Raw genomic sequence first — 19,510 nt, forward strand, 5'->3', positions numbered from 1 at the left:
CACAGTACTGCATTGATTATTGATTCTCTCCACAGAGGGCTGACCTGTAACCGTTGTTTGTCCTGTCCTGTGATCTTAGATAACATTAGATGTAACAGTGGTGTGGGTCCATCCAAGCACACTTTTGTTTAAAAGACAGCAAGCCTGGGAGAGACGAGCAACTCATATTTCACAGTAGTATAAGTAAGAAAAACTGTTATGTCTTGTCAGACTCAAAAGTGACACAGGGGGAAAACAAGCTTGCCCAGGAGAGACAATAAGCGTGGTGAGTGAGTTTGTGAGCTGCTTCTAAATAGATTTGTGTTCCAAAGTATTAACGTTTTAAATGCGGTCTGACAGCAACAATATTTCGGATAAGCAACGTATAGCCTAGCACCTTTCACAATAGTTTGAAAGCGATAACAGACTTTAGCAATGTTGTTCAATATTCAATATATTTCATTAAATCTTCGAGTAACTTTAAATCTGTGAATTACCACTTTTCAGTTTACATCGGAATCTTCAGACAGGCAAGCACAGACGCAATATTAGAAAGACGTGAGCGTTCACGTGTGGGCTACAGTGCGCGTTCACACACAAGCTACAACTAATTCTAGTAATTAAGTGCCCACAGTGCCCTACACAAAAACTGCAAAGTAGCACAAACAAAATCTCCGAGTCATAGAAAGAACTTAATTTTAGGGATTTCAAAAAAAGAATTTCACAAAAATGTAATTCAATCATCTTCATCATCATCATCATCATCATCATCATCATCATCATCATCACCTATAGGGGACCATAGCCTAATAATAACATAAGTAGTAGTAGCTTTTACCCATGTAGCCTATTAATTTTTCACTCCAGTCTTATCCTACAAAAGCCACTCTCCTCTCCACTCTGAATTTGACCTCTCTATTGTTCCCTGTCTCAGCATCAGCCATGACGGCGTGGGTATTCAGAGTGAAGCGCTACATGGGCCCCTGCGTGTACTCTGAGGCCCCTGACGGGGGCTGGGGCTGGGTGGTGGCCGTGGCCTTCTTCCTGGTGGAGGTGTTCACCTACGGGGTCATCAAGAGCTTCGGCATCTTCCTGCAGGACCTGATGGGAGAGTTTGGGGAGAGCAACAGTCGTGTGTCCTGGATCATCTCCATCTGTGTGTTCGTCATGACCTTCACAGGTACACTTCAGGGTTCACATAGTCACAGACAGACAGACAGACGGACGGACGGACGGACGGACGGGTGGGTGGGTGGTTGGGCGGGCAGGCAGGCAGGCATCTTCATTTGTTTTGTTGTATTTAATGTAACATTTTTCTTGAGTATGTCTAGCATAACTCTTTAGTACATGCATTACCTGAAAAAGCTCAGAAGCATGGAAATGAAATATCTGCAATATCTGAGTGATGATCAGAGATTCCCCTCCCTCAGCTCCTCTCGCCTCTGTGATGACCAATCGGTTCGGGTTCCGGCCTGTCGTTATGATTGGAGGATTCCTCATCAGCATGGGAACCATCACTAGTGGTTTCACCAACTCCATCAACCAAATGTACGTCACCATTGGAATCGTCTCAGGTGGGCCTTCCTCAAAGTTCAATAAAACCTGATGGTGTCCACCATACCAAGTGTCTCTGAGTCACTAGTATGTGTCTTCTCTTACGTCCATAGGTCTGGGGTACTGCTTGACCTTCCTGCCCACTGTCACCATCCTGTCCCAGTACTTTACCCACCGACGCTCCCTGGTCACAGCTGCCGCCTCCACAGGAGAGTCCTTCTCCATGTTTGCCCTGGCCCCAGGTGAGTGAAACTCATAGGGGAGCTTTTAGGGAGGATTAAATTACCACACACTTCGCTTACCAGTAAAGTTTACACAAACTTTCCTTGCTTCTCTGCCATTTCCTCAGCTTTCTCTGCTCTGAGGGACTCTATGGGCTGGAGGTACACTGTGATGGTTATAGGAGCTCTGCAGGGCACCATCATCATCTGTGGAGCTCTGCTACGGCCCATCATCATCAAACACGACGCAGCCCAGGTGACAGAGACAGAGGGGTTGGCACTAAAAGAGCTGGAGGCACTGAACACTCAGGAAAACTCACCTATTAAAGGGGACTCTATAGAGAACTCATACATAAAAGACAGTTCCGAAACACCAAAGAGTTCGTACAGCCAGGATAATGTGCTGACTCACAGTGATTTCCTTAGCGCTCAGAACTCTGGTGTTCAGGCCCCCCATGACCCAGAGGAGAAGACACTTCTGCAGGGGAAAGAAGGGAGGGAGGAGCTTAGAAAGTCAGCCCTCGGGATCAGAGAGAAGGAGGACAGCAAGGAGTGGGGGAAGCAGGAGGAGGAGATAACGAGGAGAGAGGAGAAGGGAGAGGGGGATAAGGAGAAGGAGGAGAGGGAAAGGGAGAAGACGGGGTCTACTCAGAGGTCCAAACTCTTGGACTTCTCCATTCTCAGAGAAGGCAGCTTCATCTGCTACTCTCTGTTTGGCCTGTTCGCCACTCTGGGCTTCTTCGCTCCGCAGCTCTACATCATCGAGCTGAGTGTAAGCCGTGGCGTAGAGCGCGACCGTGCCACCTACATGCTCTCCGCCATGGCCGTGGCTGAGATTTTTGGCCGCCTCTCTGTGGGCTGGGTTCTGGGTAGGAAACAGGTGCGCCAGAGGAAGCCCCTGGTGCTGCTGGGATGTGTAGTCCTGCTAAGCCTGGTGCTGGTGGCCTTTACCCAGGTGTTGGAGTTCTGGGGCCTGGCAGTGTGTTGTGGGCTCTATGGGTTCTTTATGGGGACCGTGGCGTCCACACATATACCCATGCTGGCTGAGGAGGACGTGGTGGGCATAGAGAGGATGACGTCGGCTGCAGGGGTCTATGTGTTTATTCAGAGCTTCGCAGGGCTGGCTGGACCCCCACTGGGAGGTAAGACTGAGACTCAACTCTCTCTGGTCATATTTCGTCTCTCTCACCATGTTAGAAAGAAAAGTTACACAAGTTTGTTTTACAAGTTCATTCGCAGTTTTGACCCCTAATTGCACCTCTTTTCCTCAATCCTTTCTTTCTGCTCAATGTTAAATGTATCTTTTAAACTGTGGTGCTTGTGTTTTTATGAGCTGAATGTTTTTTTAAACTTTTTGTGTTGCTATTTTGGCCAGGTCTCTCTTGTAAAAGAGATGGTTAATCTCAATGAGACAAACCTGGTAAAATAAAGGTAAAATAAAAAGTATGTCTACCTCCCCCCGCCCCTCCCAACTCCCAGGTTTTCTTGTGGACATGACTCTGAACTACGGCTCTGCGTTCTACTCCTGTGCATTGGGCATGGGTCTGGGGGCCCTGTTTCTGGGGATGGTGAGACCAGCAAAGAGAGGCCTTCCCTGCATGCGGAAGGGGGGCCACAACAGTCCTAAGCCTGTGTGTGGAGCAGAGGAACCCTGTGCCTCTGTGTGAGGGGCAGGAGACCCTGAACAAAGACATGCATCAGGACCAGGAGGTGGTCCTTGCATAAGGCCAGACTGTTATTAGCTCTGCCTGAGGATATACTGTACAATTCAAGACAATGCCATAAGGCTGTTTATCTGTAGACTTTATCTCAAGACTTAGGGTGAGATGCTGGTACATCATAGAGAGCACAGACCAGATAAATGGATGGATGGATGGATGGATGGATGAATGGATGGGTGGAGAAAAATGCCATGGATGGGTTAGGGATATCCCTGCCATCTTAGAGGAGTCTGGAAAGATTTCAAACTACACTATGACCTCACACAGAAAACTATACCGTGTGTGTTTCTTAACAGCAAGTAGCCTTAAACATCACCTCAGGAGAGAACACTGTTCATTGAGATACATACCATGCGCTCCGAAACGCATCAGCAAATAGAACATCAAGTTGCTGTCCAAAACCTCTTTTCTTTATATATACTGTACTTCATATTCTGTTGAGTTTTGAGCACCAGCACTTTTCAGCAGGCATCCTGTACATCCTAGAAGTAACCTGGGTCCAACACAAACCAAAGGTTTTATCCTAAACTGAGAAGACAATGCTGAAGTGTCTTATGAAACATGACCACAAACAAAAACACTGTCATTTTGATCATGCTTATGTGTAGTCAATGAAAAGATGGTGACTTAGTTTCTTATATTTTATGTACTGTAGAACTTGTCAATATACAGTATATAAATCAATACTGTGATACAGTGACAAATACTGTTACATTTTAAGACTTGAAACCAGATGTGAAAATGTTACTCATTCAACAATGTTATGCTTATGAGAAATAGAATTGATGATGTTTGAAATTGTGTTTTATTCAAATTGTTTACAGTGTCTGTAAACAATGTTGTCCAGTGTGTTTTAATGTGACAATCAAGAAGGACATTTAATGTGACAATCAAGAAGGACATTTTGTATCAATAAAAAATACATATTACAATGTGTGCATGTGTGTGCTTTGAACCTCCTTGCAACTAAATACCTAAGTACCTTTTAACTGCAAAGATTAACGTCCAATTCAACCACTAACCACCAACCCAATCCACAGACACTTCTGGATGGCCCCTTGTTGGTCTGAAAGGGTCAGTAAGCAATATTGAAATAGCTCCACCTACTCCTCTGGTAGGCAAGGTGGATTTGCTGTGGTCTTACTCACACCGATCCAACTCATTCCAATCTACACAGGGACGACATCAAAACATGTGTAAGGCCAGGCATTGGTTTGGGGTAACAGACTTATCCATTTCCTATCTAGAGCTAGAGTAACTACAATATCTCATCCTCCAGTATCTCCAGACATCTCCTGAGCCACTCCCTGGAGGTCTGGAAGGCCTGGGTGGGTTTTGGGGAGTGGGGCCCAGGCAGGGAGGCTGTGGGCTGCCCAGGGCTCGCTGGTCCCTCCCCGTCCTCTATCCATCGCAACAGGGCCTGGGAAGGAGCATGCAGAGAAACTTCAGTCTCTCTACTATACTGGTGTCCAGTCCTATTACCTGTGTGTGCCTAACAAGATTGCTCTCAGTTTTAAGTTTGACTAAATGCTGTCATCTTGTGAACCTAAAGAACCATGTCCTTCATCTGTGGTTCACAAATGGTACATGATGTCACAGCCTGTTGTAATGAGGTTAAAATGGTAACAGTTACAGTTCAATTCATAGTTGGTGAAGGACGTCAGAGCCAATAGGAAGTTGATACCCTGGTGTTGACGTGGGTCTTATGATGGAAGTTAAAATGTAAACTATCATTTTGAAACAGCTGTGTAATTCAGTATTAAATATGTTGTTTTAATGTTAACGGCTCATTGACATATGTGTAGGAATGACAAACAGCTTCACTCAAGTGTGAGAAATGGGTTGCAATGGGAAGACTTAATCTGATATGAACTATACAAATGTCTTTGGAAAATGTGTGTGACACCATGTGTATGATAAATGGCAATGAGAATGCAATCATCACACGCAATACATTGTTCTAGTCAATTGTGTGTAGTTACTTTGTATCTGTCAGCCATTTTGAAGCTGACGGCGGACTGCAGTTTGCGTAGGCAGATGGGACAGAAGTGCAGGGGTCGGAGGTCAGACTCTTCCAGGTGGTTGGAGCCCTGCATGACACACTGTAGCCACTGGCAGTGCTTCAACCCGAAGATGTGGCCTATCTCATGGGTGACAGTCTGAAGTAAAGCACATTCTTGTGTTAAGTACTTCTTAGTTAGTTTATAATACTCAAAAGGCATATTTAAATAGTACAAACAACAGGTATTATATGCATCAAAAACACCATACTGTAAATCAAAAAGTAGTAATGGTAGTAATTTGAATTTTAAATTTATCCACGGGAAGGAAGGGCATATATGCAACATTACATACTCTAAAATGGCACACTTTACGTTTTTGGTTATAGCAAAACAGAGGCATCAAGATATCTAATACACCCATTTCTAACAGATCTGTTCAGACAGGGTTGAGGGAATCTCTGCTGTACCCACCTTGCAGGACCTGAGCAGCAGAGTGCTGGTGATGGGGGGGGTGTAGTACCCCTCAAACACAGAGTAGTCCCCCTGCTGAAGCCTGCTCCCTTTCTTCAAGCGACCTGCATAACTCCGGCAGTAGAAATTGTCATCATACCTGGCAAAACTGAATACTCCTATCCCTGGAAAGGAAAAGGGAAAGAAAAAGGAAATTGTATGAAATGTGTCAAGAATTAACGTTAAAAAAAAATACTCCTGCACACGATTTTACCTCTAATTTACCGCTAATTTATTGTGTCTGTCAACGTTTCAGTCTAAGACCTTTATCAAGACAATGATCAAGTATTAATACATATCAATGGCAACAACTGAGAGTGTAGAAATATGATACAAACAACCTGGAAAAAAGCAGGTACATTAAAATACTATGTGCTAATGGGTTTTCTTCCCATTTGAGTATAGCCCCATCTACTGGAATACTGGAGTTATAACAACGTAAAACATTTCAAATAAGTAGAATCTGTGGACGGCTCTCTTGATGCACACACTATACCAGAAGGGGTCTCTAAGGATTATGGGGTGTCACTCTCATTATGAGATGCACTAATAATAAACAGCAGGACGTGGCAGCAATTGGATAATCTCATATAATGAGATTAAAACAGGTAGGGATTCTGAAGCTAGAGGGGATTTTGCTCCCTTGTGTTGGGTTATCTACGAATTTACTGTAGCAATGTTTCAACCATCTTGGATCTTTGTCACACTTAAAGTCTTGATTTACCCTCAGTGAGAGAGGCCTGTCCAAACACAAAGTTCCAGGAGTCTTTGGGGTAGAGGTCGATCATTGTGATCCCCACAATGCAGAATGCATCTTTAGGCTTTCTCTTTTTCAAAAATCGCAGCAAATCCCCTGAATTGGACAAAAACAACAGATGGAAATGTTACATTATTTCTGTTTTTATTGCTAAATATGGAAATGTACTTTGTTTAACTATGTCCATGGTCCAATTCTCATTTGCAAAAATGACGACCTGGCCAAAAACAGCAAATCTAAAACAAGCGATTAAGTCACAGATTTACCTGCATGGATCTGCAGGTTGTGTGAGCTGCTGTTGATCCTGAAAGAACAGCCTGTGGTGGCCACAGTGACTGGGGGTAACAGCTTCACTGACAGCCCATAATAGAAGGCCTGACAATACTCCCTCAGCCATTCTACATACTGGCCAGTTTCAGCTTCTGCCTCCCCAAAGGAACCTGGGAAAACAGCAATAATAGCAAAGTCAAGTCAAATCTTTTTGGTAATTAAATTTAGTTCGCAGACGACCTACATCACTATACAATCAAAGAGATGGGCATTTTCAGGATCAATGTTAAATAACACAATGTTAGAGAACATATATAGCATAGAACAGACATGATTCTTTGGTATGTGGGATATGGATCTTGTCTACCAGCAATGTTGTAAACATTTCAACCAGGATACACCACCTGGGTGATATCAACTAAATGGCACCTGTTGGCAGTATGTACTGTAGGCCTACGCCCTCTTTGTGGTTGTTGTGTTTGAGCAGAGAGCATTAAAATGGGTGCATGCACACCTCTGCTAGGTTAAGAGAGGGTGCAGACTGAGTCATAATGAGAGCTATAAACCACTTAGTTCTGTAACTCTACCTGTCTGTCACCTCAGTTCAGGGAACATAAAACTAAACAAATTACCTAGTTAATTTTGAACATAATAAGCCTGGCCATGATGTGTCAGCTAATCTGCTTGATAAATAAATGCATTTTGCAACAGCTGAGAAACCAGATATCTCCATATAGACAGTGTATGTCCCACAGGAGAGACGGCTTAGAGGGATTAGTGGGCTTGTGGGTCAGAGGAGAGTGCACACACCTATGGTCTGTATGTAGATAGTGCAGTGGCCTTTGATGGGGGTGCTGCGGTAGGGGTTGCTGTAGAAGCTCTGGAAGTCCTGCATCTCCTCCGGGTGTGAGGGGATCCAGTCCGAGTCGGAGTGCACGGTAATGGTCTGGAACAGACCATTGTCCCCTGGATGGAGACCCTCCTCCAGTAGCTGCCGCTCCTCCCGGCTGTATTTGCGGTAACGCTCGACCAGGTCACGGCGGCTGGAGACCAGGGCGGTGCGCAGTGTCTCGGTGGGGTGCTGGATGACCTGCATCTATGGTGCAGGGGAGACAGGAGAAGGTGCCCTGGAAGCTTATCTAAGGTCATTTTTGTGTTAATCCCTTCTTGGTTGAGGTAAGGTTTTGAGGAGGGTATGCCAAACTAGATCGAAGCCTAAGAAGGCCAACTTTAGGACCATCTGTGGCACAGCAGTACAGATGAGACACAGGTGAGACACAGGTGTGACTGTGACCAAACCCTTATGGGTGGGGCTGAGACAAAGTAAACTAAAAGCCTGCATGCATAGTTTTTACATCACATGCAGGTACAGGGTTTTTGAAGAGCCCTAATTTATCATTCTAGATAATGTAAATGTAGGAATATAATGACATTGCCTCCTCATGAACCTGCGAAAATAACTATACAGCAGCGCCACGGAGAATCATCTCTGACAATCCACCCAATATTTCACAGTAGCCTATATTATTACCATAGAATTAGAAAGTCTCAAAAACATTACAATCACTATAATGGAATGCTGGTATGCATATGAGACGATAACAAAAATACGGTTTTACCTGCGAAAAGTTCACTCCTACTGGAGTTACATGCCTTGGATGCTTGGATAAAATGTTGCCTACTGTACGTTTGACAGAAGCGCATCTACTCTGCTTCCGCTTTAGTGAGCCTTCACGTCATCGATCGTCATGTAAACACTGTCAGCTGGGGCTGGGGGGAAAAAAGAGGAAATAAATTGTGTTTGGGGTAGGTTGAAGAAGACCTGTCTTGTTTTCTGTGCTATAACAATGGTTGTTTGACTGCTGTCAAACAGAAGCAACAACGCTGTGACCAATGCGCATAATAGAAATACGAGACTGGAAGAATCTGTCGTTAGCTTCTGTTTCGTTCCTAGGCTAGCCAGCTAGCGTTTAGCTGTCGTTGATACTAGCTGGTGCGGTGCAGTACTGATACTTCGTTGCGTAATGGGTAAGCTAGCTCTCTGACAAAATTAGCATCAGTATCTCCGGCAGAGTGACACACTGTACTGTAGCTAGCAAGTAGATTATCTCAGGGTTTCGTTGCCTTGGGAAAATAACATTGAGAATCTCCCCATGATAGCTATAATTTCAGGATACGCCTCGTTAGCTGTGTGCTTGAGATACGTTCGCGGTGGTGAGAGCCAGCTGTACGAGAATAGATAGCGTATTTGACCAAAAGCGACGAAGGAGGACTATCAGAATTGACCAGTTCCCCTACACTGACAAGAATCTTCGAAATGTTGACAGAAAACAGGTGAGTTGACAAAAGTTATTATTCTTGTTATTAAGTTCTAGAGGAAGAGTGAAGGGGAGCTTCCATGCAGTACACTTGTTTTTATGCTTACAGCAATTGATTTCTCAGCCATCAGTTTCTAAATATCTCACATGATTTTTCTCGTCACTGAAAGGTTTAAAGTGATAAATACATGATCAACTGATCATTGGAGCACATGCCTGGTCATGTAACCATGCATGACATGATACACGTCTCTATTTTTGGGTACTTCATGTACACACACATACATGCACACACACACAATTTAACTCACTCAATTCATTCCCTGCATAGGAAGCGAAGGCGTGGCTGTGAGAGTGAAGGGGACCAGCTGAACCCCCAGGCCAAAAGGTCAGGAGGTGGTCAGGAGGGTCACCCCCTGGTGTCTGAGGTTGGAAGAGATGTCTGGGACTCAGAGGTGAGTGAACACACACACACACACACACACACACACACTAAGTAGCTAAGGATAAGAGCATTTACTACACTCAGGGAATTAAACTCATTGTATTTCTTGCAATTCATTGTCCTTGTATCTCTCCCTGTGTTCCAGTCGTCCAGCAGTGACACCAGTAGTGGGATCAGTAGTCCAGAGAGTGCAGTGGGTGCCAGTACCAGCTTATGCGCACAACTCCAGAAGAACCACATTTCCCAGGGCAGTCCAACGTCAGAGGATGCCTCCTCCACCTCATTGGGTTTCCATGGCGACAGTACCTCGTACGACCACATCAACAGAGTCCTGAGGGAGGCACACTTCAGCCGTCTGCAGATCAGAGGTCAACCGGGCTCCACGTGACCATACCTCAGCCTCCCTGACTCCTCACCCTCTCTGACTCCTTCACCCTCTTAACCCTACTGGCACATGCCCTGTCTGGGCAGGACGCTTAGTCCAGCTCCTCATTTGATGTGCCAATACCATAAGCACACCTATCTTTCCATGGCTCAATCACTGTGGTGATATGTGCAGTGTATATATATATGTACCCCTGAGTACTTGGTGGTCTGTGTTCTCCTAACATAAGGGAGTTTATGTTGGATATCATCATTGCCACATTGGTGCTATTTACAAGATGATCCACACTGCTTGCAGTAACTAATAAAGCCTAGCACTTTATTTCCCCTGTTATGGGGAAATGACAGGTTGTCTCATATGCAAAGCTGTGTGTGTGCCAGTTTTGTTTATTGTTGAGTGTTGATTTGGTTACCGGCTTTTCCAGTCACTTGGACTGCCTACTGTACAGTCTGTGCAGACGGTGGCAAGCCATGCTCCTCGCAGCCAAGAATCATTTGTGACTTTTGCTGCTTTATGGCAATGTGTGGAGTCCTGCCTCTGCAGTGGACATTGACTTTTGAGACTGAACGGGGGTAAGGAGGCACTAACTGTTTCTCTGTCTGAACAGGCCACAGCTTCAGAGGCTTATTCACAGAGTTGCAGAACTGATCTGCTTCTCTCTTATTCTCATGTTGAGATGATATTATCAGTGCACATCGCATTTCTATCAGTTATGTTTTCAGGTTAACAAAAAAACATTTTCTGATGTAATGTAACTGGAATAAGTGAGTAAACCCAGGTCTAAGGGTGTGGGAAGGCCAGTGGGTTCACTGTAATGGGACACATGTATCTACCATGGGCCTCACCAAAGCTCAGTCCTGAAATTAGCCTTAGTCTAATTATAGGGCTCTGGGGGTACTGGAGCTTTGATAGGGGTGTGTTTAGTAATGCAGTGTTTCTAACCAAAAAGTGGATCTGTATTCAGTGAACACATTGGATCTGCTTCTAAACCTCAACATATCCCAGAGATCTGCTGGGTCCACCTCAAACCAGGGGAGGCTGGTGGAGGCAGAAATCGGAATGAGGAATGGTGTTCGATACCATTCCTCATTCCATTTCATGCATTACAATGAGCCTATCCTCTGATTTCAACCTCCACCAGCCTCCCCTGCCTCAAACCAATACAGCTTTAAAATGTGTCAACTTCTGTATCATCTCCAAACATCAGCATATGGCATTTCTGTGTGTGTGTGTGTGTACAAACCCAGCCTCCAATACTGGTCTATGGCCTCTGCAGTATGACCAAGTCACTGTGTTTAATAAGAAAATAAATCAGGATTTGTGACGGTAATGTCATCGGTATTTTTTTGTCATGTTTGGTATTTTGAATTGCCCATGACCATTGCAGAGACATACAGCTTTAGGATATAGATATTTTTGGGAGGTATTCATTTGACATTATTGACAATAAAGTTTGGGTTTTGAAAACTGACATGACTTTGCCTGAACTGATTGACTCTAGGAACATACTGATCTTATTTAATGCAGCAGAGATCCACATAGAATACTACTGCAACGCACTCGGTCTCCCCGCCTCCACCATGAGGCCTCTGCAGCTCATCCAGAATGCTGCCACCCATCTGGTGTTCAATCTCCCCAAATTCCCCCATGTTACCCCCCTTCCTTCACACCCTTCACTGGCTCCCGGTAGCAGCTCGCATCAGATTCAAGACCCTGGTGCTCGCCTACTGGGCGGCAAAGGGAATAGCCCCTCCCTACTTACAAGCAACGGTCAGCCCCCAAACCCCTGCCCGATCACTCCGCTCTTCCACCTCGGCTGGCTGCCTGGCACCGCCGCCTCTACGTGGATGCAGCAGCCACGCTACTTGGTCACGGCTTTTCACTGTCCCAGCGCCCCGCTGGTGGAACGAGCTTCCCACTGCTGTCATGCCAGAGTCACTACCTATCTTCCGCTGTAGATTGAAGATCCATCTCTTCAGGCTACATTTTAACTGTCCCTCCTAAATTCCTCTTCATCCCCACTACCCCCCTGTACAAGTTTCTCTCCTGTAAATCAAATCAAATAAAAAAAACATTCTAGCATTGTGACTGCCAATGGCCCCTGGTCCTAGCATAGATTACTTTTTCTTATGATGACTGATGGATAGATGATTCACTTACTTAATGTATTTGTCGTAAGTCGCTTTGGATAAAGACGTCTGCTAAATGCCGTAAATGTAGAATAAAAACTGCCAGGCTTTTCTAGTACTTCAGTAGTGCTGTAACACAAAGACAGCATGTTTTATTGTCACACAGTGTATTCCACACGTGCAACGGCATGGCTTTAGTTGAAAGACACAGTACGACAATAGTAAACAGTATCCCCACTGAAAGTACCAGGATGCATTGCTTTCAAAACATAATGAAGTGTTCTCACAGACAGACATGGTTAAGACAACCAATCAATTCATTCTAAATGCATTTCAGTCTTTGATGTTTTGGCAAACACATGCACTCAACAACTAGTCTCACTCCTCATTCTTATATATGTGAAACAGGAGAAAGGCATAATAAATACTTTTAAAAAATAACACTCATACAATGTTTACACTTAGTGTAGATATTAATGTACCAAAGAATAGCAGAAGACATGTAAGTCTGTAAGAAAATAAATGTAGTGCAAAATTCAAAATAATGATATCCCCAAAGAGAGGGTAAGGGTGTGCTGAAGAGAGAGAGTAACGCCACGTTACTGATAAATGAATCCTGAGTCAAAGCAACTGTTCACAATAACCTGAAGCTCAGGAAAATAACCTTGCAGCACTTGCAAAATGAAACTCCCCAGCAAACTGAGAAGACACTGTTGTGTGTACCCTCAGGAACCGGAGCCCCTGATATCATAACTGGTTAGTTAGGTTACTCCTGACATCATGAAAACAGCCCTCATCCTGACTCCTTCAGTGCTAAAGGAACAGGAAAAGTGAAAGCATTATGCCAGAGGCTTGACTAAATCCATTTAAAGGCTAATCAGAGCCATCGCCATATTGCGCACACCTTTCAAATCTACAAACACAAAAAACTTTTAGGGGCAATGGTTGTTCTGACCATTGTTTCCTTGCCAGAAACACCCATGATAACACCATTGTTCGACCATTGCAGTTCTGTGTGTAAGGTCAAAGGTTGAGGAAAGAGAAGGCTGATACTGATTGGCTGCTATTGTTTGTAAGTTCACTCATGGGCGGGGCATCACTGCTGCCATCAAAACACAGGAGTGGTGATTCCGTTGCATTTTTAGGGTCAACACTCAAACGCTCTCTCACGTCTCTCGTCATGACTCCCATGTCCTCTGTCTGCAGGTCTGCACCTCTCTTTGTGAGGGATGGTTGGCATACAGGCTTTGCTCTAGTCACCAGCTCCATACCACTGAACAGGGAGAGTCTACCCAGAGAGGTCTGCTCTGGCTGGGGATCCGAAGCTGGGTGAGAGTCCCTCTCTGTGTGGAGCTCTGGGTCTTTATCTGTCATGTCTGAGACAAGTTGAGCCTCACTAGTCCTGGACCCTGTCTGGCTGTCCAGAGACTCTTCATCCTGACTCGGGGACGTGCTTTCCTTGTCATCCTCATCTAGCAGCCTCCCTGACACATCCCCCCGGTCCCAGTCCAGGCCAGGCAGGGGAGGGGGGTGAATTAGCCCCTCAGATGAGGGATGTGACTGAGGGTCTTTCCCCTGGTGATGGTTGGAGGTGGTGGCGTCGTCTGTGTGTGTTGGCAGTAAGAGGGGGAGGTATGTGGGTGTGGGGGGCCGGTCAGAGGAGGAGGATGCTACACTATTGATCGCCGTTGCATCTTGTCTAGCACCACTGATTGGTCCTCCCATCAGAGCCTCAAACTGCCGCAGGATCTGGTGGGGGACGGGGGACACAAACATCAGAGCATTGTTTGTCACCTTGTTGTACTGCACATCTCTGCATGTGTGAGCCTTACCTTAGTGGCTTTGTTAGCCACGGGCCCTGGGGGTCCCTCACACAGCTGGGCCAGCCTCCGTTGGGTCACCCCAAGGATTTGCTCCAGAGAAAGGAGGTCGGAGGTCATGAGACATGCCACAGCACATAGCGCCCTCTGGTGGAAAAGAGGCGAAACAGCACATTTAGTGCCCACAGATGAAATCCACCCAGTTAAACCTAGGTCTTCGGAAGCTATGCTAGGTTGGGCATGTGTGACAGAACTGATACCATGATACTGTATCTCAATAAGACTTAAGAGTAACTAGCGGACTGCAGCCTGCTGTATAGCCGTACCATTTGAACAGTGTTTGAGGGGTCCTGAAGCCTGCGAGACAGCAGCTCCACCACAACCTCACAGTTCAGAGTGGAACACCTGAAGCAAATGGGAATACACACATGAGGACACAAATACAACAAGAACAATACTAAACAATATAAACAGTAAATAAACAAGACAGTGTGGCACCACGACTATCCATTTTTGTGTTTGTATATTCTATTTCTGTACTGACTCCTTGATGAAGTGCTGGCTCTCCTCTCTGGACAGGAAGACCCTGGAGCCCTCAGTCAGTCTGCTGATGAGCGTCATCTCCTGGCCACAGTCCCCCAACTGCATGGCCTCCACCCTGAGAGAGAGAGAGAGACAGAGACAGGGAGCATGGTTTAACTGTTGTTGTGGTATCACTTCTACATGACTGGAAACTGAAGTGAATGGACTCTTCCATTATGCTTTATACATTTCACACCATCAGTAGAGACAGGAGGGTTATACTCATGAGAGACTCACCGTTCCGATAGATCCCCGCTCTCCCTACTGGCACCTGATTGGCTCCCGGTGCCACCTGACTTGCTGCTCTCGCCCCCAGAGACCTGGCTGTGGTTGGCATTCTCCTGAGATGAGTTGTGGGAGGAGCTGTGGCCACTGTCAATCTCCTCCCACCCCCCGCCCACCTGCCCTGGGCAACGCTGGGCAGCTGACGGAGGGAGGAGGATGGGAGAGAAAGAGAGAAAGGATGGGAGAGAGAGGGGGAGTAGGATGGGAGATGGGGAGAAGGATGGGGGAGGAGGATGGGAGAGAGGGGTAGAGGATTGGCAAGAGAGAGAGGGAAGAGGATGGGAGAGAGAGAGAGGGAAGAGGATGGGAGAGAGAGAGGGAGGATGGGAGAGTAAGGAAGATGAGAGAGAGGGAGGATGGGAGAAAGAGGGAGGAGGATGGGAGGGGGAGAAAGAGGGAGGAGGATGGGAGGGAGAGAGAGAGAGAGAGGGAGGGAGGAAGTAGGGGAGAAGGACAGGAAGGTTCTCTGTTATAGTTAAGGTAATTCCCTTGGCTGCCATAAAGACCTGGCTGATATAACAATTGGTTAGAAGCAACAGCCAGCCTGCCTCACCTTTGGGTCTGGGAGAAGGCAGGTTGTAGGCACATGCTGGCACAGCCACCTCTATGGGGGCGGAGGGCGCCACCACCGCACGGTAGTGGTTGTCATGGAGACGTATGCCCTGGAGCTCAGGTGGGGGAAGGACAGCACTGGCCACCACCTCCGCAGCCTTCTGGATCTTGTCCAATAGGGTTTCACCACCTGCCAGGTTCAGGAAGAGACATATGAGAGAAGCAGACATGGGTGAGTTGACAGATTACCAGTTTCTGGGGTGTACCTCAATAGTCTGAGGTAGCATCCTCTCCTTGTCTTCTTTCCTTCATCTGTGTTAAACAACTGGACAGGTGAAAGCTATGTGACGGTTGGCATGGCCACCATATTGCTTATTTCTAACCTTTGTTTTCAGATCAGTGCAAGAGAGGAGACAAGGAGAGGACGTCACCATTGAAATGCACATACTGTTAAAAGGAATTCAACGAGTTACAATGCAACCAACATGGCTATGCATGTTGACACTCACTCGTCCCCCGCTTCCCTGGGCTGTATCCAAAACCCTGCATTCCCGATCTGTGGGCTGACTCTGATCCCATGCCTGGATGGAAAGAGAGAAAACACACCCCATCATCACTATTCATCCTCTCATTCTGTCTCTGGTAAAAATAAAGCCATTGCTCTCTTCCTGTCCCTCCTTTCCTGTTCCTCCCCTCTTCTCTCTCTCATCTCACTGTCTTCCCTCTCTTCTCGTTATCAATCACAAGGATTGGGTTAACTTAGTGGTCAATTGAAATCACGTCCATCAATTCTGCGGTCAGCTGTCTGTCAGTAGCAGCAGTGTTTGGGCAGAGATACTGTAAACTAAAATGAGGCAGACATAGCATTTCCCAACATAACAACCAGCTGATAAACATAACGCTATATAACTGCACTTCGTCGTCGTCATCATCATGAGGTCCCTTGAATCATGAGTCACTCACCCATGGTAGGGGTGGCTGGTTTGCATGGGGACAGGCAGGTCTGGGGATATACTGTATCTGTGAAGAGCAAAGTGGCCAGCTCCTGGAAAGAGATAAAGACAGCATGAGAGAGAGAGAGAGAGAGAGAGAGAGAGAGAGAGAGAGAGAGAGAGGGGGGGGGGGGGGGGTTGTAGAGAGAGAGTGTGTGTGTGTGTGTGTGTGTTGGACAGTTGTGGTCTGCAGCTCACCTGCGCTGTGGCTCTTACTTTCTGGTACAGAGCAGTGCCGTGGATAGGGTCAGGAGGACCACTGTAAACTGAGGAGAAAACACACACACACGCACACGCACACGCACACGCACACACACGCACACGCACACACACACACACACACACACACACGCACACACACATTGTCGTAAGTCGCTTTGGATAAAGGTGTCTGCTAAATGCCATAAATAAATGTAAATGTACACACACACACATATGCACACACTTGTAACTCCCAAAATTGTAGAAAGGTTACTGAACTAACATAAATATCTGAAATAAATAGTGACATCAAATCATCTCACCTGACGCTTGCTGAATGAAGGTGGAGTTTCGTCTGAGTTCTGTGAGAAAGTGTTGTGATCCATGACCGCTGAGATGAATAAAGATCTTCAGAGCCTGAAACAACAGAAATATAGGAGTTAGATGACTAAAAGACAGGTTTGAAAGAATTATAGGGGGAGGACCTTGGAAACCACTAATAGAGAGGATGATACAAAAAAAATTAGTTCCATTATTCTGTTGTGTAATGGGGACTCTTCATTCATATAACAACATCAACATCTTGGAATCAAACACTTGGTAGGGCCTGGTTGCCCTGCTAAGCTCACCTTTAGCTTGACATGGCAGGATTCCACCTGTAACCTCTCCAACAAGTATTCTAGCAAGCACTGACCGTACCCCACTGATTCATGTGAGATTTCTGCAGTGTCAGGTGGGTGAAGGACATAACTTTATCAAACAGTCTTTGGACTAAAATTAAAAGCTGTCAGATAAAAATGAGATGTTTTTGAATGAGAGATTATACTTGGTCTAAGCTCAAAGGATACTTCCAATCTCTTGAAAGAGGTATCCAGGACAGGGGGTTTCGTCATCTGCTGTTGCTTTCATCAGAGTGGGCATCTGAGAAAAGACATGACTCAAATGGAGCAATGGAAGTGTTGCACTCTTGATTGACAGTTTCAACGCCGAAATACACAACAGTACAAATATAACAGCACATACACCACAATGATGACGAAACACTTGGGTTTGGTCTCTTTCTATTTGCCTTACAGCTTCCAACCAAGCAGGCTTATCAAATTAATCGCTGAAATAGCTATTAGCTATATCCTCAGACCAACTGGGCAGGGACATGTCAGGAGATAGGATTTGTGTCGGGACAGACTGATGAGGTCGCTATGGCTAGCAAGGTAGCTAGGCTACTGGGATGGGACGAATTGTAAAATAACGAGCGTGAAGAAACACAACAGCTATTCAATGCTCGTGATTTGGAAAAGTTCGTATTTAATCGTTATGTACAAATATTCACATGAGCACCTACTTTTTGCAGGAAAGCCAGACGTTCCATGAATGTTGCCATGATTTTGCACTCTTGCCTGTAGGCTAATCATCTTCCCTGGGACGGGAGGCGGAGTCTACAATGACAGGTAGCCAATGAAAGAGCAATGTGTAGCACACCTATGATTACATTGGTCCAATGCTTTTGCGTAATGGTTACCCTAGACGAATCAAAAGGCATCACATTAATTCCGCCCCTTGATTGAGGTAGATTGGAGCAAATCACATTCGTAGATATCCAGCGTGTCGTTTCCTGATTCAGGGTCAACAAAAATATGGCGCTGTCCATGTGGACTGTCAAATGGTCTTGCAAGTTATTTACGTGTCCCTTCTATTGATATGATGTTTTATATAATATTCAGCAATAACACTAAGACATCACATATTAACTGGATTGCGTACCTTGTTTTCCCAACGTCAAAGGCTATCAATACTGAGATCAACTGCTGTTGAGAGAGGCGACTCTGGCTAGCTAGCGACCAGTCTTCATTTTAATCAACAAATCATGTCGGGGACAAATGTTTGGACTCGCAGCCGTGACAGAATGAGACGGTTCCCAGAGCTGTTTGCCCAGTGCGCGGGAGAGGTGCGTATACCAGAACATGACTTGGGGAACTGTTGATCCAACATCAAAGTAAGCCAAGGAAAGATATGGGAGTTTGGATCAGTTTCCCCTTCCAATGGATTATAACCTTCGGGTTAAGTCTACATTACTAGCTCTGTCAGCCAGCCTACAATGTGTATGAGAATACGATCTCTGCCTATCATGTATCTCACAGGCAGCATCGTATGGGAAGTGTGTGGCGTCTACGACGACAGGCAGACAGGAGCTGAGAAAAGACATGTGTGTTAAGGAATTTGATGCACTGAAGACGTGCTTTGTAACTGCTGTGAGTGTCAACCTCAGTTTACAGTTTCTTCCACATTTTGCCGATTGTTCGATTGACTGTCTCCTCTCATTATCCTACAGGCAAAGAAGGGAGTGAAGTAGGAGTGTCTACACATGCCGTTTATCCCAGACATCGAAGGTTATTGCACTGTATCTAAATCATGAACCCAGCATCCCTATTATCATTGTCATTAAACATTAAGTACTGTTTCAGTATTTAAAGAAAAGGTATGTTGTCTCTATGCTCTGGACAGGTCAGGTGACACCAAAATGTAAAATAAATAAATAAAAATAAATAAATAAATAATAATAATAATAATAATAGCATGTTTAATCTGTTGTGAAGTAGGCAGTTGGTTCCAGGTCAAGGGGAACATGGTGGTTTTTGCCTCGTCACTTTTAATTGATGCAGAATGAAGGTTTTCCTGTGTTAAGACGAACTAGAACTCTTTGGACTGACGGTGTATAATGTAATGTATTGTGTGTAAATTAAATGACTTTTTGTATGGCGTCTCTGGTTCATGTAAGAGCTGAGAGC

At 45.5% G+C, this 19,510-nt stretch overlaps 5 protein-coding genes across 7 annotated transcripts; 3 read left to right on the top strand and 2 right to left on the bottom strand.

The window, feature by feature from the left end:
* Window positions 1-921: 921 nt before the first annotated feature.
* On the top strand, window positions 922-3,421 carry slc16a6a (solute carrier family 16 member 6a; the record flags this gene model as incomplete). The annotated part of the gene is made up of 5 exons (XM_083687622.1): window positions 922-1,159; window positions 1,410-1,553; window positions 1,647-1,775; window positions 1,883-2,896; window positions 3,234-3,421. The coding sequence occupies 5 exons, from the start codon at window positions 922-924 to the stop codon at window positions 3,419-3,421; spliced, it is 1,713 nt and encodes a 570-aa protein (XP_083543748.1).
* Window positions 3,422-4,261: 840 nt separating this feature from the next.
* amz2 (archaelysin family metallopeptidase 2) lies at window positions 4,262-8,770 on the bottom strand. Its single transcript, XM_083687721.1, has 7 exons — window positions 8,635-8,770; window positions 7,826-8,111; window positions 7,012-7,185; window positions 6,713-6,841; window positions 5,950-6,113; window positions 5,458-5,634; window positions 4,262-4,895 (listed from the first exon to the last, which is right to left on the bottom strand). The coding sequence occupies exons 2-7, from the start codon at window positions 8,109-8,111 to the stop codon at window positions 4,734-4,736; spliced, it is 1,092 nt and encodes a 363-aa protein (XP_083543847.1). The 5' UTR covers window positions 8,635-8,770; the 3' UTR covers window positions 4,262-4,733.
* Window positions 8,771-8,788: 18 nt separating this feature from the next.
* LOC310817253 (protein VCF1) lies at window positions 8,789-11,634 on the top strand. Of its 2 annotated transcripts, XM_083687723.1 has the most exons (4): window positions 8,789-9,043; window positions 9,176-9,349; window positions 9,665-9,788; window positions 9,924-11,634. In XM_083687723.1, the coding sequence occupies exons 2-4, from the start codon at window positions 9,333-9,335 to the stop codon at window positions 10,164-10,166; spliced, it is 384 nt and encodes a 127-aa protein (XP_083543849.1). In that variant the 5' UTR covers window positions 8,789-9,043; window positions 9,176-9,332; the 3' UTR covers window positions 10,167-11,634. The 2 variants fall into 2 exon arrangements, with proteins under 2 accessions (XP_083543849.1, XP_083543848.1); XM_083687722.1 differs by having other exon boundaries at window positions 8,789-9,349.
* Window positions 11,635-12,423: 789 nt separating this feature from the next.
* On the bottom strand, window positions 12,424-18,144 carry tepsin (TEPSIN adaptor related protein complex 4 accessory protein). The gene is made up of 13 exons (XM_083687405.1): window positions 18,067-18,144; window positions 17,573-17,645; window positions 17,354-17,445; window positions 17,048-17,141; window positions 16,722-16,789; window positions 16,495-16,576; window positions 16,041-16,112; window positions 15,533-15,721; window positions 14,932-15,118; window positions 14,657-14,770; window positions 14,439-14,517; window positions 14,125-14,259; window positions 12,424-14,041 (listed from the first exon to the last, which is right to left on the bottom strand). Exons 1-13 carry the CDS (start codon window positions 18,103-18,105, stop codon window positions 13,316-13,318), a joined length of 1,950 nt encoding a protein of 649 aa, XP_083543531.1. The 5' UTR covers window positions 18,106-18,144; the 3' UTR covers window positions 12,424-13,315.
* Window positions 18,144-19,429, top strand: ndufaf8 (NADH:ubiquinone oxidoreductase complex assembly factor 8). Of its 2 annotated transcripts, XM_083687407.1 has the most exons (4): window positions 18,144-18,172; window positions 18,507-18,669; window positions 18,863-18,973; window positions 19,054-19,429. In XM_083687407.1, exons 2-4 carry the CDS (start codon window positions 18,589-18,591, stop codon window positions 19,072-19,074), a joined length of 213 nt encoding a protein of 70 aa, XP_083543533.1. In that variant the 5' UTR covers window positions 18,144-18,172; window positions 18,507-18,588; the 3' UTR covers window positions 19,075-19,429. The 2 variants fall into 2 exon arrangements, with proteins under 2 accessions (XP_083543533.1, XP_083543532.1); XM_083687406.1 differs by lacking the exon at window positions 18,144-18,172 and having other exon boundaries at window positions 18,358-18,669.
* The last annotated feature ends 81 nt before the right edge of the window (window positions 19,430-19,510 follow it).

The sequence above is a fragment of the Argentina silus genome (genome assembly GCF_951799395.1).
Source record: "Argentina silus genome assembly, chromosome: 16".
NCBI lineage: Eukaryota > Metazoa > Chordata > Actinopteri > Argentiniformes > Argentinidae > Argentina > Argentina silus.

What these genes read in the sequence shown, in the direction of transcription:
- LOC310817253 (XM_083687722.1), top strand. An exon ending in GAGATGTCTGGGACTCAGAG is followed by an intron (nt 9,789 to 9,923) that starts GTGAGTGAACAC and finishes CCTGTGTTCCAG; the next exon opens with TCGTCCAGCAGTGACACCAG.
- amz2 (XM_083687721.1), bottom strand. Translation starts at nt 8,111, where the DNA reads ATGCAGGTCATCCAGCACCCCACCGAGACACTGCGCACCGCCCTGGTC. An exon ending in ACAGGCCTCTCTCACTGAGG is followed by an intron (nt 6,114 to 6,712) that starts GTAAATCAAGAC and finishes TTTCCTTTCCAG; the next exon opens with GGATAGGAGTATTCAGTTTT. An exon ending in TGCTGCTCAGGTCCTGCAAG is followed by an intron (nt 5,635 to 5,949) that starts GTGGGTACAGCA and finishes GCTTTACTTCAG; the next exon opens with ACTGTCACCCATGAGATAGG.
- tepsin (XM_083687405.1), bottom strand. Translation starts at nt 18,105, where the DNA reads ATGGCAACATTCATGGAACGTCTGGCTTTCCTGCAAAAA. An exon ending in GCCTTCTCCCAGACCCAAAG is followed by an intron (nt 15,119 to 15,532) that starts GTGAGGCAGGCT and finishes TCCCTCCGTCAG; the next exon opens with CTGCCCAGCGTTGCCCAGGG. An exon ending in CCTCAAACACTGTTCAAATG is followed by an intron (nt 14,260 to 14,438) that starts GTACGGCTATAC and finishes CTTTTCCACCAG; the next exon opens with AGGGCGCTATGTGCTGTGGC.
- ndufaf8 (XM_083687407.1), top strand. Translation starts at nt 18,589, where the DNA reads ATGTCGGGGACAAATGTTTGGACTCGCAGCCGTGACAGAATGAGACGG. An exon ending in TTGCCCAGTGCGCGGGAGAG is followed by an intron (nt 18,670 to 18,862) that starts GTGCGTATACCA and finishes TGTATCTCACAG; the next exon opens with GCAGCATCGTATGGGAAGTG. An exon ending in AGACGTGCTTTGTAACTGCT is followed by an intron (nt 18,974 to 19,053) that starts GTGAGTGTCAAC and finishes ATTATCCTACAG; the next exon opens with GCAAAGAAGGGAGTGAAGTA.